This window comes from Trichoderma citrinoviride, assembly GCF_003025115.1.
Source record: "Trichoderma citrinoviride strain TUCIM 6016 unplaced genomic scaffold BBK36scaffold_5, whole genome shotgun sequence".
Taxonomy (NCBI): Eukaryota; Fungi; Ascomycota; class Sordariomycetes; order Hypocreales; family Hypocreaceae; genus Trichoderma; species Trichoderma citrinoviride.
In genome coordinates this window covers 881,250-908,700 of record NW_020194713.1, presented here as the reverse complement: position 1 = coordinate 908,700, position 27,451 = coordinate 881,250, and the positions used below count along the sequence as shown (strand labels likewise).

The 27,451-nt window shown below is 54.6% G+C and overlaps 6 protein-coding genes across 6 annotated transcripts; 5 read left to right on the top strand and 1 right to left on the bottom strand.

Moving 5' to 3' along the window:
* Positions 1-424: 424 nt before the first annotated feature.
* Positions 425-1,167, top strand: BBK36DRAFT_1099238 (hypothetical protein; the record flags this gene model as incomplete). The annotated part of the gene is made up of 2 exons (XM_024889132.1): positions 425-595; positions 658-1,167. Coding segments are annotated over 2 exons (681 nt in total), but the record flags the coding sequence as incomplete, so codon positions are not given.
* A 2,613-nt stretch (positions 1,168-3,780) lies between these two features.
* On the bottom strand, positions 3,781-5,538 carry BBK36DRAFT_1140116 (hypothetical protein; the record flags this gene model as incomplete). Its single annotated transcript, XM_024893353.1, has 5 exons — positions 3,781-3,868; positions 4,099-4,143; positions 4,740-4,828; positions 4,890-5,149; positions 5,511-5,538. 5 exons carry the CDS (start codon positions 5,536-5,538, stop codon positions 3,781-3,783), a joined length of 510 nt encoding a protein of 169 aa, XP_024750786.1.
* Positions 5,539-9,415: 3,877 nt separating this feature from the next.
* Positions 9,416-10,792, top strand: BBK36DRAFT_1116812 (hypothetical protein; the record flags this gene model as incomplete). The annotated part of the gene is made up of 1 exon (XM_024890280.1): positions 9,416-10,792. One exon carries the CDS (start codon positions 9,416-9,418, stop codon positions 10,790-10,792), a length of 1,377 nt encoding a protein of 458 aa, XP_024750785.1.
* Positions 10,793-12,869: 2,077 nt separating this feature from the next.
* Positions 12,870-16,004, top strand: BBK36DRAFT_1115915 (family 9 carbohydrate esterase; the record flags this gene model as incomplete). Its single annotated transcript, XM_024890177.1, has 3 exons — positions 12,870-15,404; positions 15,475-15,646; positions 15,721-16,004. 3 exons carry the CDS (start codon positions 12,870-12,872, stop codon positions 16,002-16,004), a joined length of 2,991 nt encoding a protein of 996 aa, XP_024750784.1.
* A 5,584-nt stretch (positions 16,005-21,588) lies between these two features.
* BBK36DRAFT_1135032 (WSC-domain-containing protein) lies at positions 21,589-23,771 on the top strand. The gene is made up of 3 exons (XM_024892506.1): positions 21,589-21,727; positions 21,773-21,856; positions 21,900-23,771. The coding sequence occupies exon 3, from the start codon at positions 21,905-21,907 to the stop codon at positions 23,738-23,740; it is 1,836 nt and encodes a 611-aa protein (XP_024750783.1). The 5' UTR covers positions 21,589-21,727; positions 21,773-21,856; positions 21,900-21,904; the 3' UTR covers positions 23,741-23,771.
* Positions 23,772-24,446: 675 nt separating this feature from the next.
* Positions 24,447-26,479, top strand: BBK36DRAFT_1196763 (S-adenosyl-L-methionine-dependent methyltransferase; the record flags this gene model as incomplete). Its single annotated transcript, XM_024896952.1, has 4 exons — positions 24,447-24,647; positions 24,803-26,147; positions 26,193-26,336; positions 26,382-26,479. 4 exons carry the CDS (start codon positions 24,447-24,449, stop codon positions 26,477-26,479), a joined length of 1,788 nt encoding a protein of 595 aa, XP_024750782.1.
* Positions 26,480-27,451: the final 972 nt, after the last annotated feature.

Sequence of the window (27,451 nt, the reverse complement as noted above, 5' to 3'; positions counted from 1 at the left end):
GTGGTCCAAGAAAAGTCATCAAAATTACATCATGAGTGGAACACCAATGACCATCTTCATGGGGAGATCCAAGGTCGAGATGCCACGACGGCCACTCTCCCGGATGCGATTCGCGCTTTTGATTGTCGCCTTCTTGGCGACGACGCTCGGCTCTGCTGCCACCGTACCGGACCGTGCGTCAACTCGCATTCCCGCATTGTCCATAGCGGTTGACCAGTTGCCGTCCGCGCCGTCCCCGGAGGGGTTGATAAGTGGATTTTCCGAAGATGTTAGCGAACACGAACTGCTTTACGACGGCGACGAGTCTACCCTCAGCTCCAACATCGATGCCTCGGCGATTAACAAGAGCGGAAAGAGGAGAAGGAGCGCAAATGCGGCTACCACGACAACAAAGGCCTCGTCAGAGAAGACCAGCAGCCCATCATCGGCGACGTCATCGCCAGCATCATCCTCTGCCCTGCCGGAACCATTTGACAACACACCAGCCTCCGCCTTCGAGGGGGAGGGCTCAACTGACTCATGCTCCAGCTTCATATCGAATCTTCTCCAGGATCCCACATTCAAGAGCTGTTACCCTCTCTCCATGATGCTGCAGGTGAGTCCGATCTTGGTGGGGAACAGCTAGACATGGTGCAACAACTAACTCGGATATGCTAGACTTCGACGGGCCTCTTCCAAGCCGAAAAGTCTCTCCTCAGCATCGTGCGGGTGCTTGACGCATCCTGTAAAGCCGATTCCGTGTCCTGTGCTACGTTCCTCGATCAAGCCGCGGCAAACCTCACCACGAGTGACAATTGCAAGGCCGAGATTGCCCAGAACCAGACGCTGGTTCTGCAGGCGTACCGCGGACTGCAAGCCTACAAGGAGGTGTATGCGGCAACTTGTCTTCAGGATCCGACCACAAGCCAGTATTGCTTTGCCAACGCCGTTACCAACCTCAACACGCCTTCAGACGCCTACCTATACTTCTTGCCCTACGGTCTGGCCCTACCGGGCAGCTCCAACCCCTCTTGCAGCTGGTGTACGCAGCAGACGATGGATATCTACTATTCTGCGTCGGCGGATCGAGACGCATCTGTTGCCGATGTATATGCGGACGCAGCCCGACAAGTGAACACCTTGTGCGGTCCGAACTATGTCAACGGCACTCTACCACCGGCTTCGTCAGAGGGCCTCTCTTTACGACCAGCCATCTATACCGTTACACTTGCCACCTTGTACACCGCGCTTGCGGCCCTCGTTTCAAATCTATAGGCGACTCCTTCAAACCCGTGATGCCAATCCGGCCAACCCCAGCCGCGTTACCGTTACCCCCCTATCAGCACCCTCCTTGATGGGAATCGGGCCGTGCCGGCTTATTCTTACTTTACTAAACCTTGATGCTCTCCACGATTTTCTTATCTACGACGAACAACGCACAATCATACATATACCTGCGTATACGCACCCACATATACGCGACTTCGATAGTATCTAATTACTCACATCCTTTACACACAAACGCAACACGACATGGCGTTTCATCCTTCCCTCTTATTCAGGGTATCTACTTTCCAGGACCTTGAGTCTGGATCTTATACATAATCGGCTTATGAGAAGCCACTAATTTTGCATATGCGCACACTACAGTACATATATATTCTATGGGAAATGTCGGGCATTGGCGGGAAACATGGGCATTCCGTTCCCGATGGTTGAGAGAGGACCCGGAACAAAGGGCTGAGGGAGTTTACTGGACCATTAGCCCATGTGGGAGGATATGTTGGGATGGACTTCTTACATAGTTGAGATTCTCTGTAAATTCTGTATACACGAGTCATAATAGAAATACATATTCTCTACCCTCTACAAATTGCAGATGTGTTTGCGTTACCAAACGACGGATAGGTAGTCGTAGTGTTCCCTGCATAGAGAAATGGATTTGTTCTGGTAGAACTGAGAACCATCTTTTCGAATTTTATCTCCAAATACAGAGATTTACATGGCCGATAAACCAGATGAACACTATACCGACAGCACCGATAAAAACTCCATTATAGCCTCCCCGTGCCATACTTTCCATACCTTCCACCTCTATCTAGACCAGCCCTCGCCTACCTACCAGGCGGGCTTTTTTTCCGTCGGAGATATTGTGATAGGTAGACGCTGGCAAGAGCTCTGGTGACTGTCTTATCAAACGACAAGACTGAGCTTGAAAGTGTTAGAGATCCTCTTACCTGTATCCCCATCTCGTCAAATTTCTGACCAAAGCCACCCGTAAGGCCCTAGGTAGTCTTTGCAGCTTGACAGTCCATAGACAAGCAGGGCTGCGCCAATACTTGTATGCGGCATACAGGCGGCTTGCCTAATGAACGTCCTCAACAAGAAGAAGTATTAGGGAAAGAAGTTGATACCGTAAGAAAGCCGAATGCCAGGCCCTGTCTTCTCCTATCAGCGGCCCTCTCTTTCTCCTATCGGCCATGCCGCCGCACCGTTACGTCAGGGCGGGTAGCACGACACCCTCATCTGTAGATAAAAATCTTGACAGCCAGCCGCACCAGCCGCTCCAATTTCGCCCTCGGCTAATATACTTTTGATCCAGCGCAGCAAAGGGTTGGCGTTTGAATTGACAGGTCATCATCTGGCGCGTACTCCGTACAGCTGGCCCAAAAGAAGGAACGAGTCCTCAAGCCGTCCGTATGCAGGGAAACCCAGCCCGAGCCCATCCGGGCCGGTTTAGTGAGGCGCCTCGCGCGTTGGTGTGAGATAATAGCCTGCAACTTGAGATGCCCTTGAGACCCGATGAGCACAAATCGTATGAGTCCCATATCTGACGCCCGGCCCTCTCCTGGCCACGTTCGTATGCAGCCTTTGGGCCGGAGGGCCCCATGAGCAAGCGAACTGTTCCAGTGCGGGTTGCGGCATCTCGTTCACCAAGCCTTGATTGGTGTCTCTGTTCCACTGTACATCTCCTCTTGGGTCATGCAAAGTTGCCTGAGAGTGGGTGCTCCTTCGGGCGTCTGTTGTGTGCGTGTGTGCGATTCTGCGTGTGTGCTTTGCCAGAGTATATTGCTGTAGTACTCGAAAGCCCTGCCGCGAGATCTCCCCTTCAGCGGAAACAAAAGACTTGACAGTGCAATGCTCCAGAACACGCTTTGAAACTTGTGACGAGACGCGGCATGTGGCTCATCAAACCGGCTTTTTCGTCGTGCCACGTACCCCTTACTTGCATGTGAGGCAAGAAGGCTGGCAATTGAACCCTAAGAAGGCAAGGGTCAAAGAAGGAGACTATCGGGGGCTGCACATAGAATTAGTCTTGCTGTACACCCTGAAGCAATCATTAGTGGCACTGACTTTTTAGCCAGCTGTCAACATCGTAATCTAACCCCTTAGGATATCGGGATTATCGAGGCCGTGCTTCGGGCCCTACATCGCCATCCAGTCCTCAAGCACCGGAGAGATGTCCCCGCCACATCGCACTAAGCAGCAGGTGTACGGAGTAGAGGCCCTGACATGAGCTCGAGAGCCTAGCTGAGACATGGGCCCATTTGCTGGGTAGTATCACTATAGCAACTCCTTCGGGTTGTGTAAACTTGGGGAAAGGGGCAGACAGGGGCTGTCGAAATGATCTGAACGTGAAAGGAAAAGCTTCAGGCTTGGCCAATGGCTTAATTGGGCGTCAGCAAAGTACGGACAGACTGGTGATGGTGTTCTTGGCGCAGGGAATCTGTCTTTGACGTGCCTACCAGATCCTCCGGATCACGACAAATTGACAGCATCGCCATTGGAATCCAGACCCTTTCAGAACCTCAGCTGATGCACCAGGGACATGGAGTAGCTGATGAGCCAATGGGGGCGACCAAAAGCCTGATGCGGTAGGACTCTTTTACTGAGCAGCATGTCGTTATGTATAGCTCATGTCTGTCTAGCGTCAGTGTCAGTGCCTCGGGTGTCGGTGAATGAGGCTGGGAGGCATCATGGGAGGTTTCCATGAGATGTACAAAGGAAAGACGAAGAAAGGCAGAGAGACGCCACAATGGCTCACACTGCGAGGCAGGTTTAAGACATGATAGTAGTACATAATACTAATTCTTCATGTCGTCTTGCTCGAAGACACACCTGTTCGGGTCGAAGAGGATCGGCTGTCGTGGCACGCTGCTCCGCCTAAGAACTCCACATCAGGGCGGTCCCTAGCTCATGGCCTACAGGCCTTGTCCTTGCCGGGGAGGACGGAAAGCGGGAAGCGGAAGACGGGAAGATGCAACGAAGTCTTTCGGAACGACAATCTCGGACGGCCAGGGGAGGTCATATCATGCGCCCTCGTACGGAGCATGTACGTTCCCATTGCAGGCCAAGGATGAATGGAGCATCACTGCATAGGACTTGCACTGATTGCATGTGTGACAACGGGGATGGCGAGCCAACCTGGACAAGGAATTCCACGGGCCCGGTTCTTGGCGACTGGAGCGAAGCGCGAGCGCGAGCGCCTCCCTATGGGAAGAAGACGGAGGCGGGCAGCTTCGCATGTGGACTGTAATACTTGGCAGCTTCGCATGTGCTGCAATGGAGCTCTTGGTGGTGATGCCGCTACCACCCCTTCTACTGTTCCGCTGCCGCAACGCCTGACAAACGCAAATAAGGCGATGTCTCAGGCAGATCACGAGCGTGTCTGAGCCGGGCGGTACTGTAGGGATAAGGGGCGAGCCAGTAGGAAAGGGTGTGTACTCGCTTGACCCGGCGCTCGCGGTCCTTGTACTCACGCGAAGTAGTGGCTGTATGAAGTAGTATTTGCATCGTGCTTGTACTTCGTACTGGACCTGGGGCAAAGCGTGATGAGGTGACTGCTCACCTGCACCACGACGTTGGTCTGGAGCGTTTGACTTGACAAAACCTCTCAATGGCTCCCGTACCAGTACGGAGTACTCCATTCGCAGCGAGACAGACGAGCGTCCGGGGGAGCGGAGGCCTTGGTCAAGGCGTTTGACAAGCGCCAGCAGGAGTTCTGTTGGACTGTTGCTGGCGATAGGCACCTCACGGGCAGCCAGGTAGCACCGATACATGCGCTTCGGCCACGGGTACTCAAGGCCGTTACCGGCGCCGAGCACGCGGCCGGAGGCGAAGTGGCCCAGTCTCAAAGACCCTGGTATCGCGATCCCATCTGGACGAGGGACTGGTGTTGAGATGCAGGTGGTTCTGTATTATCAACAACCCCCGCCTGGGTACTTCGCATATCGTGCTCGGAAGCAACCAGTTCGTTTCAGAGGCAGAGACCTTAGTAAGCAGGCCAGATTGGCTCGGGAAGGTCTGGGACGAGTGGAATGGAAGGAACAAAGGTACGAAGTACAGGCACAGGTACAACTCGTCTCGGGCTGTCTCCGCCTTACCTCATTCTGCTTGTCTGCCCTTGGCCAAAAGAGATGGCGGTGAAGGGCGAGGCACGGAGTCAGGTCCGATGATGAGACGCAAGTGCCGATGGACGGCAGCCTGGCTGAAAGGTACGAGATACCTGGTGGGTACTCTGCGGGCACTACCTGGTGCTAAGGCGGGCTTCCCCTCCATGCAGGCGGCGATGGAGGGCGGACCAGCAAGCGGATCTGCTGGTTACATGTGCTTGTACTGACTGCAGGGAGAAACGAACTCTGTGCGAGCACTCCGTAGTACTACCTCGCCTTAGGTAAGGACCTAATCTACCTATGTCCACATGCTGTTGCTTCGGGAGAGGTGAAAGGCCTCGGCGGCTCGAGCAATCGATGATTCCCCAAGGTAAGGTAGGAAACAGATAGGGATTGTAAGATGCAGTGGTCTATTGAATGTTGAGAAACGGTCCTGGTCAAGCATTACTCAAGTATTTTCTCCGTACGAACTACAAACGCCGTGCCTTCCTGCAGGTATTCGTGGTCGACAAGGTCCTGCCTGCCCTACTAAGGTGCCCAACAAGTTGCCTAGTCGTGGTACCAACTTGGCAGTTGGTACCCAGCTTCTGGCAGGCAGTCACGGCAAGGAATCTTCCAGCGCCAGCCAGACTCTACGGACGATATCCGGCCTGGAGGGTGGGATCAATGCCAGTGCATTGCGTATTACCTTACCTAGGACGGAGTACAAGAGCTACTCCGCCGCCAAGGACATGCTCTTCTGTGTGCATTTGCTGGGAACATGCTCCCAGATATCACAAAGCGCATGTAAGCTACTTGGGTAAACAATTCGTACAATAAGAGACTCTTTATGGCAGCTGTGCTTTGGATATGAGGGAAGAGAGGTTCGAGACGTAATAAGAGCACCTTGCACCTTCCCTGAGATCTACAAGGCTTCAACCACGGCAGCAATACGGAGTAGCGGTAGCCCGAAATGGAGCTTGCTCTTGCCCTTCGCATAATGTACTCGGACGCAGCGACAGGTACAACGTAAGTTGGTAAGGTGGTGCCTTCCAGTTCCGTTCCTCCTGGAGCATTGCCGCCGCTCAACAAGTGTGACTCGGTTGGCCCAGCACTTGCAGGTGACGGACGATCCTCCCGCGCGAGAGATCAAGGGACAATGACAATGAAATATGAAAAAAGAGGCAGAAAAGGCCAACGGTTGCAGGGATCCTCCTTCAAACCTCCAGGATCTGGCCAGTCCCCCTCGCTTTCGCTTCCTCAACGAGAGTGACTTGCACCACGGCGAATTACCATGTGCGTGCGCCAACAGAAAATCCCCGCCATGATGCTGATATGCGAGTAGTGTCCTTCATGACAGCACAGCCAGACGCGCCTTCGGCATGCTAAGGCATCGCGGATGCTACCTTGACTCTGTGGCATCTCTCGTACTTCGTAGGGGTACTCAGCACCTGGTACAGTACGGAGTACAGCCGTGGATCACCTACGAGGCCAGGGTCGCGGCCGTGCTACGGAAACGACCAGCAGTCTCGAGCGGCCGTCGTCTATTCCCTCGTTTCGCCGATCATACGGGCCGGCTGACCAGCTCCCATACTACTCCGTACTTGAGCTTGGCCGACCCCAATGGCCAGAGCTGGCAAGGCAGCACAGGCCACTTGGGCTGGAGGAGCACCAGCCAGACACCGTCTCGCTCCATGATACCCAGCTGTACGGAGTACATCCATCGACTGGACTCAGATTCAAGGGGGAAAAAAAAAGAAAGGTTGCGCTCCAGCCGTGCCGCCCGCCCCATGACTAGAAGTCCTACTCGCGCGCGCACGCACACACACATGTTGGACCAGGACGCATCTCGCACGCCTCCGCCCCCCAACTCGAGCCTCTGTTCAACCGCCGAGACCAGATCTCGATGGATCGAGGCGCATCATCCTTCCATGCACCCGGTTTGCAGCAGCCAGGTCTATTCATGCCCCAATCTCAGAGGCTTCATTCTTCTCAGAGCAACCAAGGGATAGCGCATCGACATGGATCCCGTCATTGCCAATGCCGACGAAGAGCAAACATCTTCATCCTCTGGGTGCATGAGGCGGGCGAGCTGATCTGATCTGATCCTACAACGGTGCAGATGGTTAGCCACCTACATCAGGGCATTGCCAACATCCCGGTCTCCTTTGAAATTGGCCTGGCTGTTAGGTAATATCAGCCGACACTTGGATTCAAAGCCACCAACAACCACCCTTGCTTCGCGCCTTGAGCTGCGACTTGAATGTGCCAATGTCGGCCCAGCGTTGCAGCCATGGCTGGGCTGGATACTGGGCAGAGCGCAGTGGTTGCCCCGTTCTGGATGCCACGTCTTCAGAAGCAGAAGCCTTTGCACGACCAACGATTGCTTGATGCCACATCTCTATTGCTCGAAAGCACCATTTGCGACAAGAGGCAGAGGCAAATGCGGTGCTTGCTCTTGCCTGTACTTTCACTTCGTACGTCACGCACGAGACAAAACACAAAGGTATCATCTGAGCTCGCCTAGTAGCGAAATCAATGCGCAATACTGTAAGCCGCAGCGGCCCCAGCGATTCGGATTCATCCACCGCCACATCAACCATGCTGTGACATGGGTGATGCGTCTCCGCCCTGTGGGAAATAAGATCTGTCAGTTGTAACTTGCGCGCACCCCTGGCCAGCGCCAATTGACAAGCCCCGGCTGGGCCGCTCGCGCAGTGGCCTCATTATTGTTTCTGCGGCGTGCCTGTGGGGTGCTCATGCGTTGGTTCCCTGCCGGGACAACTTCATACTTGTACAAACGTGCAGCACACGCAAAAGAACGGCCAGAGAGGTCTATCCTAGGTACATACCTACCTTACACGGCACTGGCACAAACGTTCCGAGTACGGACATTGGCCGTTCAAACGTCTCTCATCTTGCAACCTGACCCTCTTTGGCTTTGCCAGCCCTTTCACAAACTACTACTACTACTACCAATCCTCCCCGTGGCTCTTGGCACGCCAACATTTTCACTCGCGTTCCCGTGTCTCTCTTCTTCCACTCCTCTTCCCCCACTCGGTCTTCGTGTCTTGGTTCGCCTTTGTTCTTCCTCTGCAGCTGGCAAAAGCCACCAACAAAACTGGATTACCGAGCAAGCAAAGGACCCCTTCTTGAGTCCCACTCCCACTTCTCACCCTCTCAAGTCATCAAGCCCGGTCCAGAGCTTGTTTGCTCTCTTACTACTTTGGTATCAACGTTACCAAACAGCCTTACCAAGCTCAGCGAAGAAACAAGCTACTGTCTATTCTCGCCGCTCGACATTGCTTGTTTGCCCAGAGGCCCCGGATACCACCTTGTTTGGTACTCATCCATTACCCATTGACCACTCCCTGGCTAGAGCGCTCCATACATACGATCGGCCGCCTCTGTTCTGGTCTTTGGGGGTGGTGCGCCTTGTGTCTCACAAGGGGACGGCAGGCAGACGCCTCGACAGCTTGTATCGTAAGTATGCACACATGGATTATTTCTTTACTCCCTTGCTCCCCTTTTTGTACTTTCTGCTCCCGCCGCTCTCAAGCGGGGAGTCTTTGAATAAACGGTACCCGTCTACCGCGCGTTCCGCCGCACAACTCTAGTTCTGCGTTCAAGCTCCTTGAGACGACCTCCAAGTAAGCAACACTGTATTGCACTTGTCCTGGTTCCCTGATATGCAGTACCCTCTGTATACACACACTCCTCTTGCCGCCCCGCAGCAGCGCACACATCATCCCCCCTCCACCCACGCCAGCAACGATCTTGGTTGCAGGCATGCAGCTTCCGGTTCCCTCTACCTGGTTCAAGAACTCCTCCCGATTGAGCCCTGGAATGGGGGGCGTCTAGGAGATCTCTGACCGGAGCGGCATTGGCTGATTTACCTGTCCGCTCCGAAGCTAGGGTGCGCTGATTGACCTTAATATACATACTACCTACACCACCACCTCTTGTTACCGACATTTGCACTACTACCATCTACTTAGACCTACCTATATACTGCCATTGCACCCTTCCCAAACCCATTTGCTTGTCTTAGAGCGGATCTGACTATGTCTTCGGCTCCAGGGCATCACGATTACTCTACAGGACCTCCTGGCTTCGCAACTGAAATGGATCCTAGAAACTCTGCCAGACTGGATCATATGCCTCGCACAACAGACAACTTCGGCATGGACCGCTATTCCACGAATCCCGGCTACAGAATGCAGCGACTGCCTCCTCCCCAAGGCCTGTTGGCGGGAGCTCCCTGCGGACCGGACACGTTTCGACCACCGTCCCAAGATCCCGTTCAATACTTTCACCCTCAGCCGTATCCCCCTCACAACAGCACTGGCCATGGCATTTCGTCCCCTCTAATGTCTCCTTCTCACATTCCATATGCCAGTGCCGCCCCTCCTCAGAGCTATCCGCCCCGTCATATCGCGGACCCGGGCCAACCTCCTCAGATGTTCCCACCGGTGACAGCTGGGAGACCGGATGCCACAAGCGATCCGCGATTGTCACAGTATCCTCCAAGCATGAACCACATGAACCACATGAACCGCCAGACGCCACCACCACGACCATACCAACATCCCGAAAATGGAATATCTCCCCCTTATATTGCAAGACACGAACAGGACACGCCCATGGCAGAGCCAACCTTTGAGCCTGAGCCACCAAGGCCCGTAGCTCGACCGCAATCTCATACTCCGGATGCCGCAGGACCTCCGCCAGTTCGGGTTCCCAACTTACTGGGCTCTAGCAAGACACAGTACTTGAATGACACCATCTTTGAGCTCAAGATGCGTCAACAGCCAAATGCAGCACGGGCTTGCGGGTTTGGTGATAGAGATCGAAGAGTTATCGATCCGCCTCCGATAGTGGAGCTCGTGGTTAGGAACCCAAACTTCACACAAGAGGAAATCAGAGTTTACTTGAGATACGAAAGCTATGTCATGAGCTGCGCCATCTTTGATGAGTCGGGAGAACATGACTCTTCCTACATGCCGGAGGAGTACCAACACCAACGGCGGTTGATGGGCTCTTTGGTCGCGACGCCCTTTGTGGGACAGGATGAGAACGGGCAAGAGGGCTGTTTCTTTTGCTTCTCCGACCTTTCTTGCCGTACTCCGGGCTCATTCCGCCTCAAGTTTACCTTGATGATGATAGACCCGAGCCGCGCGGGATTCGTCAAGCACTTTCCCATTCTGGCGGAGTCAAAAAGCGAGCCTTTTAAGGTTTACAGCGCCAAAGAGTTTCCGGGCATGGTAGCCAGCAGCAGTCTGGCCAAACGTCTGAAAGAACAAGGGTGTATAATCTCAATCAAGAAAGGAAACGATAGAGGGCGAGGCTCCAGGAACAACGACGATGGGTCAGATAACGACGATGACGACGATGGCGAAGCATCACAAGGCCAGAGAAGGAGACGACAGATGCGAAGCTAGTCCGGGCACGACAAGATGTATGCAGAGCAGGATGGAAGCCTCGCCGCGAAGAGTTTGACAAGCTTTGAGTATACGCAAGACTTGATGCGCCAGATATAAGAGCGGCGAGAGGAGGCGGCGATGAAACGAGATGGACCGCCTCTAGCAAGCATTGGATCATTGGGCATGGATGTGGATTGATTGATCTTGGTAATTGGCTTTGGCCACGGCACTTTTCTTTCTTTTGATTTGCCTTGTAGCTGGAGTTTCCTGGTTCGCAATGGGCGGTGCTGTCACTGGCGAAGCAGATTTGTCTTCGACCACGAACTGGGCTGGGATGAGGCCAGGCAAGATTTGCTTTCTGCGATGTTCCTGATGAAGTTGATAGACAGCATTATATTTCCGTTGAGGCTACCTATTTCCGTTGGAGCTGCTACGACTCCATAAAAGTCGCATACAGGTATCTCGGTCTCCTCTACCACTCCGCGCCGCGCCGTGCCGCCCTTCTCCCGCAGCTCGTGGAGTCGCTGCAACGCAACGCATAAAGAAGCATCACACAGCGTCACGGGACACAACAGGGAGCTAGATTTTCGGTGTGGCTTCAAGCCGCAATCTGGTCGTCGAATCAACAAGCGAGGGGCCGTCTCGGCTGTATACATTGCGTCAATGGCGACGGAAAGGCCCAATGACAAGGAGCAGCATCGTCTGATTTCGAAAGACTACGGTTGCCAGACCCCAGCTCCTTGTGCGAACACACCCAAGACCTGCCACTGGGCACTGGGTACTCCGTTCTCCGTATCAACCCGCACCGGTGAGGAGGATGGACGGAGGATGAACTCCCTGTGCTCGCCAGCAATGCGTACCCCGGGCCCTGGGAGCTGCCTTTTGGCTCCGTCCTTGTACGGATATTGCAGCACGGGTCATACCGCAGTACCTCCTGGCACCGTCACACAGTAGGACCGCTTGCTTCCTGCCCAATGGACGTCCATCTTGGACCATGAAGCTACTTGTCTTTGTACCCGTATATCTATATCTATGCCCGACGATGCTGCAAGGTTTCTCATGCCGTAAGGCGTGGACTGCAAGCTCTGACTCTTCTACCTACCTAGTAAAGTGCCTGAACAAGGCTCGGTTCGGCTCGCAGCAACTCGATCAAGGTACTTTGTACTTTCTGGCTCGCCGTTGGACGGAGGGCCGCCAAGCGTCGGCACGGGCCGGTCAGTGGCACAGTAGTACCAGCTTCGTACCTTCTACCTCATACCTTTCGTCTTTCGGGGGGAAACATGAGAGCGGTTCGCGGCTCGCAAGGCGCAGGTTGCAGTTCGCAGGATGATGGGTCGCCTGCATCCTGTACATGCGTAGTACGAGGCCCTTGCACGTGTTACGACACGTCGGATTTCTGCATCCAAGGCCGTACTTATTACAGCATGTACTTGCTCGGCTGCGGCACATGCGCAGGACGGACGGACAGGGCGAGCAAAAGCGACAACAGGAACAGCTGGGCTCGCTTCATGTTCCCTCCTCCACCCCCCGCAAAACGCCACTGGAAGCGGAAATGCCAGCGGCTCAGAAGACTGGAACCTGGTCCAGCATGCGGTAAGGCGCCCGACGGCTATCCCCAACCTGGGCGCCCGACCAAAAGTCCTGTGGTAATGCGCTGTTGTTGGCTTTGGGCCGGCTCCTGGTTCAATGGCCCGCAGGTGCTGGCGTCATACGACGCGAGAGCTTACGCATCCTGGGTACTGTACAAGAGTGCGAGGAGAGACAGTCAAGTACCGGTTGAGAGAACGCGACAACTTCAAGAAAGGGGGGGCGCTGCTCTATCTCGACTCAACAGCCACACCATTTTCTGTCTCACTCTGACACTGTCGCAATTGAGCGTGGCCGTCCCTCTTGCGTGTCTCGTTGGCCGGCCAAAGGGCAAAATCGCCTGTTCGACCACAGCGGGCGCTTCGGATTGATTGCGCATCACACCTTTGCAGGGCGTAATACAGCCAGGCAGACGCGACTTGTGCCTCGGATCCTAGCAACTGCGGCGGTACTTGCAGCTGTCGCGGAAGAAGCAACGCCGCCATAGTATTATCATATATCACATCGCATGGACGAGGCAGCAGAGGCGAAGCGGCTCCAGGCGCGCTCGCCAGAGCCTCCGCCGTACGAGGTCCCAGCTTATCCCAGGCGACCGCGCCATCGCCGGCCCTTTGCGCGGAGCATTGTGTCGATCAGGACGGGCCTGAGCTTCGTGGTTGCCGCATCCGTGCTCTGGCTGTGTTATGCGGTCGATCGCCAGTACCGGACTCGGCCTCACGACGATGGCGAGGCGTCGTCGCAGCTACTGCAGCGCTATGAGGAAGCACTGGCGCAGTGTCGCGAACTGGGGAGGATCCCTGGCCGGCCTCAGCCTGGGTCTCGACGGAGCAACCCCCGATGGATGCCGACCAATGGGCAGGCTGCAACGATTGTGTTGAAGAATGCAACCCTGTTCGACGGCGAGGCCATTCTTCCCTACGCCGCGGACATTGTCTTTTCCAAGGGTCTGGTTGAAGCCGTACACAAGACAGCGGACAATGTGGCCATTGTGGGCGATGGCGTCGTAGAATTGGACGTCCAGGGCCGATATGTCACGCCCGGCCTTGTGGACATGCATTCTCATCACTTCCTCACGTCTTGGCCGGGTACGCAAGTGGGCGACGACACCAATGAAATCAACCCGGACACTAAAGCTTTCACCCCCATGGTGCGTGTGCTCGATGCTCTGAAGCCCTACGACGAAGCCGCCACGTTGATTCTCTCGGGAGGCGTCACGTCTTCGCTCATCATTCCCGGCTCAGCAAACCTCATTGCCGGCGAGGGCGTCCCCGTCAAGAACGCGCTCTATTCCGGAGAGCATTCTGAGCCTGTCGTCGAGGATCTGCTTCTCGAGCGGGGAGTGCCTTCAAGCGAACGCCGCCGGTACATGAAGTTTGCGTTTGGCGAGAATCCAAAGGACGTCTGGGGTTATACGCGTCTAGGCAACGGCTGGCACCTGCGAGAACATCTGCAGAAAGCCAAAGAGCTGAAAGAAAAGCAGGACGATTACTGTGCGGCCATCCGGGAGAGCCGCCACTGGCACGATGGCCGCAAGGCCGACTTCATCCGCCATGCTGGCAAGTTTCCATTCCAGCTGGAACTGGAGTCGACTGTTGCCATCCTTCGGGGGCAAGTCATCGTGCAGAACCACAATTATGAGCCCGAGGACTTGGAGACCATGCTTCGGATAAGCCACGAGTTTGGCTACCGGGTTGCAGGATTTCATCATGCCACTGAGGCCTGGCAAGTGCCAAATCTGCTCAAGGAGGAGGGGGACAACGTTACGGTTGCGATCTTTGCAGAGTTCAGCCTGTACAAGCAGGAGGCGTACTCCCCCAACTTGTACGCGGGTCACATTCTCGATAAGAACGGGATCCCCGTGGCCTACAAGTCTGACCATGTCATTGGCATGACGAGTGCCAAGTATCTGGCTTCTCAGGCAGCAATAGCGTATGCCTTCAAGCTTCCGGAAGAGAAGGCCCTTCAGTCAATCACTTCTGTTCCTGCAAAGGCAATTGATCTGGATTTCCGGATAGGATACTGCAGACCCGGGTACGACGCAGACATTGTGGTATGGGACTCCCACCCTCTATCAAGTGGCGCAACGCCTCTGCAGGTCTTCATCGACGGCGAAGCCCAGCTCGACGAGTCACAAGTCAAGCAAAGCATGGGGACGACATTTACGGCAGCTCGTACTGGAGAGGAAGCTCCCGTTATCAAGCCACAGACGCGGTACGAGGTCGAGGATGAGCAGAGAGAATCAATATGCTCTCGAGCTTATGAAGCGGGCCAGAGCTTTGTCATAGATGGCATCCAGAAAGCTTTCGTTGACAACTATCCCGAGCTAGCAGCCTCTTTGGCGCAAGTTGACGATGAGCCTCTCAAGCTCATCGTCGAGGACGGAGAGATCTCATGCTTGGGCTCAGCTGCCATGTGCGCAGGGGTTGAAAGCGAGGTCGAGGCCAAGGGGAAGAAGGCTCTTCGCCTGTCCCTGCAAAACGGCCATGTCCTACCAGGTTTGACAGGCCTTACCAGAGCCATGGGTTTGACCGAGATCGCCACGTTAGACGGCACCGGCGACGGCCCCGTATCGGACCAGAAGATCGGCGACCCTGATAGCCTGACCTACGCAAAGTACGGACTGTGGCTCGACGGCAAGGAGTTTGCGAGAGCCCGTCTGGGGGGCGTCACCAGAGCAATTTCTCCCCCGCTAGGAGACCCGTCGGGCTTCGTCCACGGCGTCAGCGTAGAGTTTGTCACCAGCGGCAAGAAGAGCCTTACAAACGGGGGCATTGTTCAAGGCGATGTGGCTCTGCATCTGAACCTTGGCGACGACACCAAGTCCTCCGAAGGCTCGGTCAGCAATGGCATTCGCAATCTGCGCAAGATGCTGGAGGATGGCAAGGGCAAGCATAACGAGACGGTGTATGGGCGAGTGGCGGCGGGCGACTTGCCTCTCGTCGTGCACTGCAACAACAAGTACGACATGGCTCAACTGTTACTTGTCAAGAAAGACTTTCCCGAGACCAACATTGTGATTCTCGGAGGCAAGGAAGCCCCATATGTAAGTGACAAGACCCAAAGCGCTCTGCAATCGCAGAATGACGGAAAAGGATACTGACAGTGTCCTTCAGGTAGCCAAAGAGCTGGCTGCTGCCAACATCTCCGTGATCCTATCGGAGAATCGGCCTGCCCCCGATACTTTCCGTGATAAGGATGCAGTAGTCGGGCCTCCTCTTACGAGAAGCATAGCCAGCTACCTAAAGGAGGCTGGTGTCACGTTTGCCTTGGCCATCGTTGAATCCGGTAAGCATTCTCCCCGGCGATAACCTAAGCTGCGCCCTTGTATAAAAAGGCTCCCGGACTCACCCATGTTACAGCAATGCCGGTTGATTATCGCATTCATGACCTAGGTCCCGAGGCCGGATGGGCGGCCAAGTATGCGCATCTCAGCCAGGAAGAGGCCGTCCGTCTCGTGACGTCCAATGTCGAGTCGATTTTGGGTCTCGAGAAAAGCAAGGACCTGGTTGTGTTTGAGGGCAACCCGCTCAACTTTGGAGCTTCTGTGGTGGTGTCGTTCCATGCTGATGGGGAGAGTGGCAAGCTGGAGGTTTCTACTTGCTTCCCTAGGGAGGATGAACATGGAAGCAGGTTGTCAAATTAGGTTGGCGATGGCCTACCCTGTATAGATAGGGACGGTTGATAGAAGACTCCGTGGGCTATGATATGGGCAGGTAATATGTCTATGATGAAACGACCATGTCCCTTGGATACACCAGTGCCGCGATGCAGCAGGCAGTGCGTTTTATGCGGTCCCGGTATGATCCAACAATAATGTCCAGTGAGTGAGTCCACAGTCATAGTTAGATAACTTCGCTCTTTCCAAAAGTTCAGAAGCTGGAAAGGAAAGACGCTTAAGGAAAGCAGACAGCACTTGTGGGATACTAATTCGGTGGGCATACTAATGGTGAGGAACAACCAAGACGGAGTATTCCCCCTTTCTAGTATTGGAGAGTTGAGTCGGATACGCCTCTAGATACTATGAACATTGTCACGATGCCTCACCGCGTTCCGGCATCATGCGGACAAAGTCTGAGAATGGCGATGATGATGACTAAAGGGCATGGTGGGTGCCTCTATTCTTAGATATCTTACCTTACCTTACCACCCCTACGTGGCGGTACTTCGGGGTGCAGGAACTCGCCGTTGCTATGAACTTGACCCCGTCTATCTTCTGCCATCTGCTATATGGTAAGGGTAAGGTATGTCGAACTTGGCAGGTCGATGAGTCGATGACACCGTAACGGCCTTGGCTATCGAAAGGCGTGAGCAACCTCGTTGGCTCCAAACGCTTCCACAAGTTGCGGGAGGCAAAATGTCAAAACAAGTCTCCTTTGTCCTCGAGGACGGGGTATGGGCGATCGAGCCCCTCTCAGTTGAAATGACATCTACCTAATATGGAACCGGAGCTGTTGGTTGTGCTCGTTCATTTCACTTTGTTAGCCTCCATGATCCGCAATGCCCGCTGTTGTTAGATAACTACGGATAAAGGAGAATACTACTTTTACTCTCTTGTTCTATGTATCTCTTCTTCGCCCTTCGTCCACTCTGTTTGTGATGATGCTGGTAGTATGAAAGGGAGGCAGCACAAGAAAGAAGAGCCCTCCAATGGCCGCCTCGCCCATGACCTTCAATACAAACGCCAGAGAGAGCACACGTGCAGGTTGTTGGCGCCATTCTCCCCGGGTGGCCCCGTATCCAGTCATTATCCGCCACCGAGAAGTGACATTCTCACCTGATTCCAAGACCAGGGGAAGAGAGAGGGGGGAAGATATAATGAGAAGTCGCTGGGGCCAAGGACTCACGGACCACAATCACGAACCAGTTCCCCCCCCTCCCCCATCAGTCAATCTGTGTAGGCATTCTATATTAGTTGATCACTTACTCCGTACAGGCACAGGTATCATGGTATGTAGCTCCCTGTGTTGTGTAAGGTTTGACAGCCGTGTTTCCGAATTGACTATTGTCGGCTCGAGAATTTGAGTTGGGAGGATTGTAGTACGGGTTGTAGCATTGCTTCATACACCGCTCCTGATGGCTTACCCCTCTCTTTGCGGACTGAACTCTGTTTGCAAGATGGGGGGATGCTGTTTGGAATATGAGAGAGAGGCGGCAGTCATCCCGATATCGTTTGTGCGATGCTGCTGTGAACTTGAGGGGCAAGTCAAATGACTGGTTGTGATTCCACCAGAGGGTAAATGAAGGCTGGTATCTGAGACCAAGCTGGATAAGCTAGAGGAAAGTTTATTCAGAGCTCTGTCTTCTTCATGTCGCTACTATAAGCAATATACTGCGAAACAATATCGAGTCTTGCAGTGAGAACCAATGATATAGGTAGCCAACCACCCGTCAACTATCACGCTTACCCTACATACAACTTCTCCCCATTCGCGTCGGCGCTTTTTTTTACAGTTGCCGCTATAATATGCCCGTGCCATATGCTTAATCGCCCTCCAACTCCTAAGCTTTAATTTCTTTCTACACGTGCATACCGTACTTCCGCCAAGGCCGCCCTATCATCAGATCATTGAACATTCGCTAGCCCCAAAGCCAAGCCCAGGCCCAGGACTACAACTACTACTCTCTCAACCACTCCCCAGCCTCCCTGGCTTCACAGTCCAACAAACCTTGATATATTGGACCAGAAATGACAACCCGGATTGGCATTTGATTTTTCTCTCTCTCTCTCCCAATTCCTGGCTTGCTCGGCCGAAAGCAGTAGGAGGGCGGCCAGGGCAGCCAATCGGCAAGGGCGCAGCGGTCACCCAGCGCCTGGTGCCGTTTCAGAGGCCCCCCTTGTCCGTCCCACTGCGGGCTGCTGGGAAACTTGCTTGGTTGATGGATGCAGCAAATAGGAGGTAATTGGAGAGAGGAGAGGAGAGGAGAGGAGAGGGGGGAGAAGGGGAGACAAGTCATTGATGCTTATGTGAACACGTTGATTAGAAAGGCAACAGCAGAGGAATACTGCAGTAATTGCCCATTGGAGTCTGGGTAGTACTGGTACACTGCTTCGCGCTCTCCCTCCCTCTCTCTCTCTCACACACACATCTGTGCTACTGTATACTAGCAAAGACCTCGAAAAGCCTCACGCCTCGACGTTTCCGATATAGAGTCTCTTGGCCACGAGTGCACGTAGTATTAACGGTCACAACGGGGGCATCCCTGATACGAAGCCGGGCTCGGGGTATCTCGCCCTTTTGCATATACATATGGTTCCACAGAGTCAGTAGCAGTAGTATTTGAGAGTTTTGCAATGATTGCCCCCCGGTATTTCCTACCATGTTCTACGGGCCCTCGCGCCATGCCACGACACCGGATGCACGGCCGAGGGCTCTTTGCTCCTGGTGCCTTGCCTTAGCCGCGCCCCCTACAAGGTTGGACGAAATGTCAGGCTCGGGACGAACAGACGGGGTAAACAAAAGCCAAGACAAAAGCAAGACTGTATGTATGTGACGGGTGATGCAGGCCCACCAAGGCTTCGGTCTAGGCCACGAGTGGTCGCTGCTTTGGAGATGGAGGGGGGTCCAGGGGGGATGGATTCGGTTATCACCACCGATGATGGGCCGCCGTGGTTCTTGTCTCTCGATGTTCCAGCGATCCGTAATTTCAGCAGGTTCAGTTGACCTGGCCGGCGACGGATGGATTATTTCTGGAAAGATGTCGACCGGGAGAGTGACATGACAGGCATACTATTTCGAGATACTAGTACTATGGAGATGATGTGGAGGAGAAGATCCATTCTGGAGAGGGTGAATATGGCTTACCAAGCTTGCATTATACAGGAAAAGGCGCTCCGAAAAGAAGGAAGAAAAAAAGGGGGGGAAGAGGAAGCGGCAACTGTTTTCCGGGGCAAAGCTGAGAAAGCACAGACAAAGAGCTGGAGTGAGACTGACTCTACAGTAGAGTTTGTTTCGTTTCTGATGGATGCAAGGGGGCCAACATGGCTGGCTGATGCTCAAAGTTTTTGCTTTTCGTCTGCAAGCCACGCAAATAGTCTGGGCTGCATCAACACACACACAACAACAACAAGCAACAGCAGCACCAACGAATGAAACTCATCAGACGATGGCATCACGGACATGTAGCAAATCAGCTGCATCTGCATGCGACAGCAATAGCGCGCGCCATTCAAGTGCATGCATATTACTGTAGGCATCTTCTCAAGTCAAATGTTTCCTCGGCGCATTCGGATCCCGGTCCAGCATCGAAACAAACGAGAAAAACACGCAGGAGGTTTTGGCGTTTCAGATCTGCACATTAGCGCCCAGCCACACACGGCAGGAAACGTGGCTAAACAGAATCCCGGGCTCTGGGCGAATCATGGCTTGGCTTTTCGATTCGCGTTCCGAGCCCGTGGGCGGCGTCTAATTAACAGAACAAGTGTTGATGAGATAAGCAAAAGAATAGATGAAGGGGCGACACTTAAGGTACCTAGAAGAGGGGAAGAGAGAAAGAATGAAAGAAAAAAGAAAAGGGAAATAAAGGGCGAAGCGCCGGGCCAACGTGCCACCTGAGAAGCCAATCTTACGCGTGCCCACGGCTGGTCTGGAGTAGATTGACAGTTGAGATTGGGCTGTTTTGGCGGCGGATGACAGGTACCAGGTACTACCTTAGCCGAGCACTCACCTGGCACTTTCAGGCCTCGTCTCGTCTCCATCTGTCAACATGGGATCACGTTTACATACAAGCAAGGCATGGATGGATTTGATGTCTTTCTACTGTCCACTACACGACATGAACATTGGCAGTGGCAGCATTGCCATTCCTCCACCACTCACGGCCTCGGGATTTCGTTTGCATGCGGCCTGCAGGCGTGAAACACTTCCCTCTTCCGCCCCCCCACCGCCGCCTTGCGTCCTCCAATCACTCCAATCACGCAGTCGAGACGAGAGAAACAGGTTCCCATCTGAGGGCCCTTATGCAGGTACAGAGTAAGAGCCGCGTCCTAGCCAAGCTTAGCCCACGAGACGGGGGCCATCCAGGATGGAACCCTTTCCCGGTGTGTCCACTCTGGGTTCTTGTATTTGCCACTTTCGTCTCTGGGCTGTGCTTACTGGGCTATGCAGGTATTTTGTACTCGGGCCTGCTCTGTTTCTTGCAATGGGACGAGGATCAAGTTGGAAGCTGGCTGACGAACAATGGGGAGACAGTGCTTACCTACCGTACGAACTAATACTTTGGGAGTTATTCGTCTCTGCTCGTACGACGCTGTAATCGCAGCTCACTTACACGATAGTAAGTACAGGTGATATGGCTGTTCTCCGTGTGACGCCGTAGGACTTTTTGCTTGTGCCCTCAACTCCGTCTCAGTCCGCCGAGACTCGGCGATTTGAGTATCTTCTTGTGCCACCCCGTCAATTCTTGTCATGCCCGTTCTGTATGTACATGCAGGAGCGAGGCCATACAGTATAGACATGCCTTCGTCGATGCGCGGGGGATCCAGACCACACACACAACACGATTCATTCGGCTCTAGCCACCGACCCGTTTACAGACTGGACTGGGAAGACGGACAACCGCGGAGTGCCACCTAATAGATGCTATACATCAAATGCCTCCTGCATGCCTTGATGTCGGCAGTCCCATAGTACCTCCACCTGCTGCCGTCTGCTTATTCGCCGTCGTCGTACCGGCCAGCCCCCATGCGAAATATGGCCGTGAAGTCTTGCAATCTGTTTCTCATTGCCCAGGCCTTGCTCGCCTCATCAACCGGCCCCCCTCGCCAGGCCAGGCCAGTCCAATTCCATCAACGTTTGCAACCGCGCAATCAGTGGCATGCCCGGCTGCTGGCGCCAGGGGCCGGACATGGCAGGACAGGACAGGTCAGAAAAGACCAGACATGACAGGGACAGGGGCTGCTGGAGGCGCAAATGCCCGGTGCATGTTAGGCGCAGTGCAATGCAATGCAGTTGGAGCACCCGCTGCAGTGCCGTGCATCCACTACATGTACAGCAGCCTCTTTCTTCCAGCAGGCCTCGTGCCCTGAACCCTGTTCCTTCCCTTTTGGCCAGGCCCCGGACAGGCAACTCCTTCGGCCCCACTCCGTATCATCGTCCCCACGCTGCTCAGGATGGCCTCACCTTGCCTGTTCTTTGTCCCTCCCCTTCACTATCAGTCCCTTTTCTTCTTTCTTTTTTGCTATATAGTATCCTCATCGCCGCCGGGTCCGTTTGTCTTGGCTTCCTCTCCTTCTTCTCTCTCTCCAAGCCGCTTCTTTCCTACATCTCCAAAGTTGCTGGGCACTTCCTCTCCTTTATCGCGTTTCTCGATACATTCAGCATTCGCTTCTTTCGCTCTTGTATCTTCCATTCCTTCGCCGCGGCAGACATTCGACATTCTCCCGTGGTTTGCTTGAACATATACACTCCTTCTTTCTCAACGGTGCTCCGGTATCACCACTTGCAACTTTTACAACCCGTCCTAGCGACATTGCACAGCTCGTCGAAAGCATATACTACTTGATTTGGATACCAATCTCGGTTTTTTCCTTCAATACTCTTCAAGATGAAGTTCACCAACTCTGCGGCCGCCGTTGCCGCCATGGCTGGCGTTGCCGCCGCTGCCAAGGACAGCCGAACCTTTGCTGTGCTGCGATTCACCAACAAGGGCCTGGTCACCACCCGTGCTGACCCCATCGTCAGCCCCGGCGTCGCCTCTTCCCACGTCCACAACGTCCTGGGTGGCAGCGCCTTCAGCCTCACCTCCACCGGCGAGGACCTGATCAAGTCCAACTGCAGTACCGCCCTGGTCAAGGGTGACTACAGCAACTACTGGTACCCTACCCTCTACTTCCACGACCCCGCGACGGGCAACTTCGAGTACGTCGACGTCTACTACACCAACGTCTACTACTTCTTCGAGGCCACCAACGACGACATCAAGGCCTTCCCCACGGGTCTGCAGATGCTGGCCGGTGACGCCATGCAGCGCACTCCTCCCGCCACCGGCGGTGACCAGCTCGACCCGTCCAAGGGCCCCATCAACCAGGTCCAGTTCACCTGCCCCCGATCCAGCTACAACCCGCCTTCATACCCCGTCGGCTCCGACGGCACCAAGGCCGGCATGGTCGACCCCAACAACCAGGGCGCCGGTGTTGGCTTCCCCGATGTCACCTGCGACGGCCTGTACTCTCCTCTCCGTCTCGACATCCACTTCCCCTCTTGCTACAACCCCGCCGCCGGCCTCACCAACTACAAGGAGAACATGGCCTTCCCCACCGACGCCGGCAACGGCAAGCAGGACTGCCCCAAGGGCTGGATTCACACTCCTCACATCTTCTTCGAGGTCTACTACGACACCCAGCCCTACAAGGGCCGCTGGACCGAGAACCAGGGAACCCAGCCCTTTGTCCTCTCCACCGGTGATGTGACTGGCTACAGTGGCCACGCTGACTTCATGGCTGGCTGGGACGAGGACCTCCTCCAGCACATCATCGACACCTGCAACGCTGGTGACTCCGGCATGGACCAGTGCCCCGGTCTCTTCTACGGCCTCAACAGCGGCGACTGCACCATTGAGCCCCTGGTTGACGAGCAGGTCACCGGCACCCTCACCAAGCTGCCCGGCAACAACCCCCTGAGCGGCTTCAGCTTCGGCGCTGCCCCTGGCATGACCACCGGCTCTGGCTCTTCCGGAACCAACAACAACGCCGCCGTCTCTCCCAGTAAGCCTGCCGCCTCCCCTTCCGCCAGCAAGGCCGCCTCTTCTTCCTCCCCCGCCAAGACCCCCGCCAGCTCCCCCAGCAAGCCCGCTGCTGCCCAGCCCACCACCAAGGTTGCTGACTCCGGCTCCAAGACCATCGAGTCTAAGCCCCCTGCGGCTTCCCAGCCCGCTGCCGGTGCCCCTGGCAATGATGATGCTCAGTGCAGCTCTGCCAACGTCCGCACCGTCACACAGACCGTCACCGTCACTGCTGGCTCTCCTGCCGCCACTGGTGCTGCTGCTTCCTCTGGCACCAAGGACAACTCGGCTGCCTCCACTGTCGGTGGCTACACCTACGCCGGCTGCTACCAGGACAACATTGGCCGTGTTCTCAGCGGTGATGTCCTGCCCGACCTTGGTCCCATGACCAACGAGAAGTGCGTTGCCAACTGCGTTAGCAAGGGCTTCTCTCTCGCTGCTACCGAGTACGGTGGCCAGTGCTACTGCGGTAACGAGCTCGTTGGCTCTGCCAAGCTCGCCGACTCCCAGTGCAGCACCGCCTGCGAGGGCGCCAAGGACGAGGTCTGCGGTGGAAGCTGGGCCATCAGCGTCTACAGCAAGACCGGCGCTGTCAGCATGAAGGCTGCCAAGGCCCGCCGCTCTGAGCACGCCCACCGCCACCGCAGCCAGCGCAACTAAGCTTTGTCTTTGGCTATTCCGGCGTACATGGTGATGGTTGGATGAATTGAGCGTTTACGGAGTGATTTGACCTGAAGCGTTGCATGAGATTCACTGTTGGATTATGGTAGCGGATCGGGCAGCTGGTACGGAATCTGCCGACTTTGGGAGTGATTTGTTGGATAAACTTCGATTCTTCCGTGTATTTTTGGATCACATACTTTTACGATTCTTGGGTTCCGCTATCTGGCAAGACAGTTAGGGAGCCTCCCGCGAGGGATTTTGAAAGCATTTATCAATCGAGGTCTATGAATGACTGGGTCTTATAGAGTCTGAAATAAAAGTTAACGAGCGATTCAAAGACGTGGTGCTTTCTTAAAGCGATTGAGTGTATTTGCCTGGGCATATAGTAGATATGTGTTGGCGGTATTTCTCCCAATGATAATCTGGACTGCCTTGATCGTCGTTGAGATGAAGTCAAAGTAAGGCCAGAGCTAGGAAACTCAGCGGGAGAGGCGCTCATCAACGAGGTGGACCAAGGAACCGCCGGATGACGGCTGAACCGCGGCTAATCCCATATTTTCAGTGACAATTTCACCTGTCCAAAGAGACTCTTCTCAAGTCTTTTATGCATCATTTTCTTACCAATCCTCCACCCAATTCCTTTTTCCTTTTCTTTTTTACTTCTTGATCACCTCTCTTGTACCAAGAGAGTGCATCTACAAAGATGTCACTGTATCATGAGGCGGCAGAGATCCTGACGTCATCATCGGACACCGGGGGGAGCTTGAAATCGCGGGTGTTTGGCAAGAAGAAGGGCAAGGCGCCGCCGGGACAGCTGTATGCTTTGGTGCTGGAGACGGCGAAATGGAGTTCTGTGCTGAAGGAGGTGATTGAGAAGGCGGACATTTTACGACTGGAACGAAAGGTAAGAATTGCTTCTTTGTCTCCGTTTTTGAATCACCGTTTTGCCTTTTGAGCGAAACGATGTTTCAGATGAATATCATGTTTGGGTTGTGTGATGTGGATTGTGAGATTTGCTAACTTTTTTGTTTCTGTCTCTCTTTTATGTTCATCGTATAGCTCACGCCTACGCTAGCTTTGCTACTGGTACATGATCTATTACTTGCCAAAGGAGGAATCGCGCTGCCTCAGAGCCATGGACTGAGAGCATCGGTTGAGCGCCACAAAGGCCGCCTCAGCTCAGAATTCACCCTGGCGCGGCTGCGGAGAAAGGCGCCGACGATAGAAGCCCTGAGAGAACAGGTCGAGAGGGCGTCTGCGGGAGAAGAGGCCAACTACCCGCGATGGGTGCGCGTCAACGCCCTCAAGAGCAGCGTCGAAGAACAGCTGGAGACGACCTTTTCGAAGCACGTCCGCGCCGAAAGCATCCAGGACATTGTAACCAAGGCGGGCAGGCATATTTACATCGACCCCCATGTGCCGAACCTGCTAGCCGTATCCCCTGGGATGGATTTTGCCAAGGTGGAAGCGTACACGTCTGGGAAGATCATCCTGCAGGACAAGGCGTCGTGTTTCCCGGCGTACTTGCTGGACCCGCGGTCGGAGGATGGGGACGTCATTGATGCTTGTTCTGCGCCGGGGAACAAGACGACGCATCTTGCGGCCATTCTGTACCAGCATCGTCCGGAATTCGAAGATGCGCCTCAGACGATATACGCCTTCGAGAAGGACGCAAGAAGGGCGAAGACGCTGGAAAAGATGGTCAATATCGCCGGCTCCAAGCCCGTCACGCGCATTGGCTTTGGGCAGGACTTTTTGCAGGTCGATCCCTTGGCCGAAAAGTACAAGGACGTGGGAGCTCTGCTGCTGGATCCGAGTTGTTCAGGAAGCGGCATCGTTGGCCGCGATTCGATGCCAGAGCTGCACCTCCCCGATCCGCCGGCGGCGGCGGGCAAGGGGAAGCCAAGCACATCATCATCCAACAAGAACGCGAACAAGAAGAAGAGGCGGCACGGCGAGGTGGAGGAGCCCGCGCAAAACGTGCTGGTGGACGACGACGGGAACGAGACGGTGGTCAAGTCGGAAAAGGATCTGGAAGCGCGACTCGAGGCCCTCTCGGCGTTCCAGCTAACGCTCCTGCTGCATGCGTTCCGGTTCCCCCGCGCAAGGAAGATTACATACTCGACGTGCTCGGTCCACTCGCAGGAGAACGAACGCGTAGTCATCCGCGCGCTAGCGTCCGACATTGCAAAGGCAAAAGGGTGGCGCATCCTGCGACGGGAGGACCAGGTGAGCGGACTCAGGGACTGGCCCGTCCGGGGCCTGGTCGAGGCGGCAGAGGGCGACGCGACCGTCGCGGAGGGGTGCATACGATCGTACAAGGGGGACGGCAGAGGCGTCATGGGCTTCTTCGTCGCTGGCTTCGTACGGGATTCGGTCGACTCAGGGGCTGCTGCTGCTACGAGTGCTACGTCTGAGGGGGGAGGAGGAGAAGGAGGAGGAGGAGGAGGGGCGTCTCTTGATGGCAGCGGGGATAGTGGCGGGGGGCCATATCTCCGTGACGACGACGGTCGGATTGTGCGGGATGTTGTCGGGATGCCGGTGCTCAAGTCCACGGGGAGGGCGGTGTCGCTCCGTGGAGTGGATGAACGAGGTGAACGAGATGCTGAAGATGGGGAGGAGAACGGGGGGTTGGAAGAAGAAGAGGAAGAAGAAGAAGACGAGGATGATAGTGACGAGGATGATGATAGCGACGATGGAGGCGAAGACGAGTGGGATGGCATTAGCGATGCGTAAGGCTTTGGGCGGCGCAAAAGCGTGTGTTAGTGATACAATACCCAACTAATGTTCCATTGGTCACCGCCGCTGTCTCCCTGGTGATACAACTGCTGGAGCCCCAATTCTTGACCTGTTGTTGAAGGAGAAGGAAAGGGGGAATGGGGAAAGGACTTCGGTGTTTAGCAAGGTTGCGAGTTTGGCACCGGCTAGACTATGTGCTGGGCAAACATTGCGTGCTGGCTCCCGCTTTGTCTGGGGGTTACGGAGTACGAGATTTGTTGATGTTTCGTGTGTTTTGGTTTCCATTTGAGTTGTAGGGATAGGTGTTTGATTAGAAGGAGAAGCTGTTTGGCATTGTGGTGGTGAGGTACAGATGAATTCCCCGTGGAACTGAAGACGGACGTCAATGGGGACATGAGGCTGTCGCCGGAAGTTGTCTGCTGGTGCAAACCTCCGTTTGCTTTGCTGCACTTGACGAGGCAGGATGTTAAAATACTGAACCCCGTCTGTTACCCAAGGTACACGAAGAGATGGCACCCAGTATTAGCCTTTGTGCCCATATCGGCTAATGGCGAACAACCTTTTGGTTACAGCACCTCAATAGGTATAATATCTTTTGTCTTCGTTGATACTGAAAGTGGTCCGTTTACACATATAGATATGGGCACCCAGCATTAGCCTCTGTGCCTGAATCGGCGTTTACACCCAGGTACACATCGGGGTTTAAGTCAGAATTGACAAGCAAACAGACAAACTTCAATCCCCATGCCACGGCTGATATCCCTTCACAGCTTGTGTCTGCACCCCATCTGGAGCTGATGGGTATAATCCCCGTTGCTATTTTAAGGTCTGTTGTCTGAAAAGTCAATGTATTCTTTCTCTTCTCTAGATTTGAAGATGATTTTGATGTTGACGTTTTTCACATGACATGCCATGACCTCGGCATACATGTACTTTACTTGAACTTCATTTCTCTCAGGGAGAAAAAAA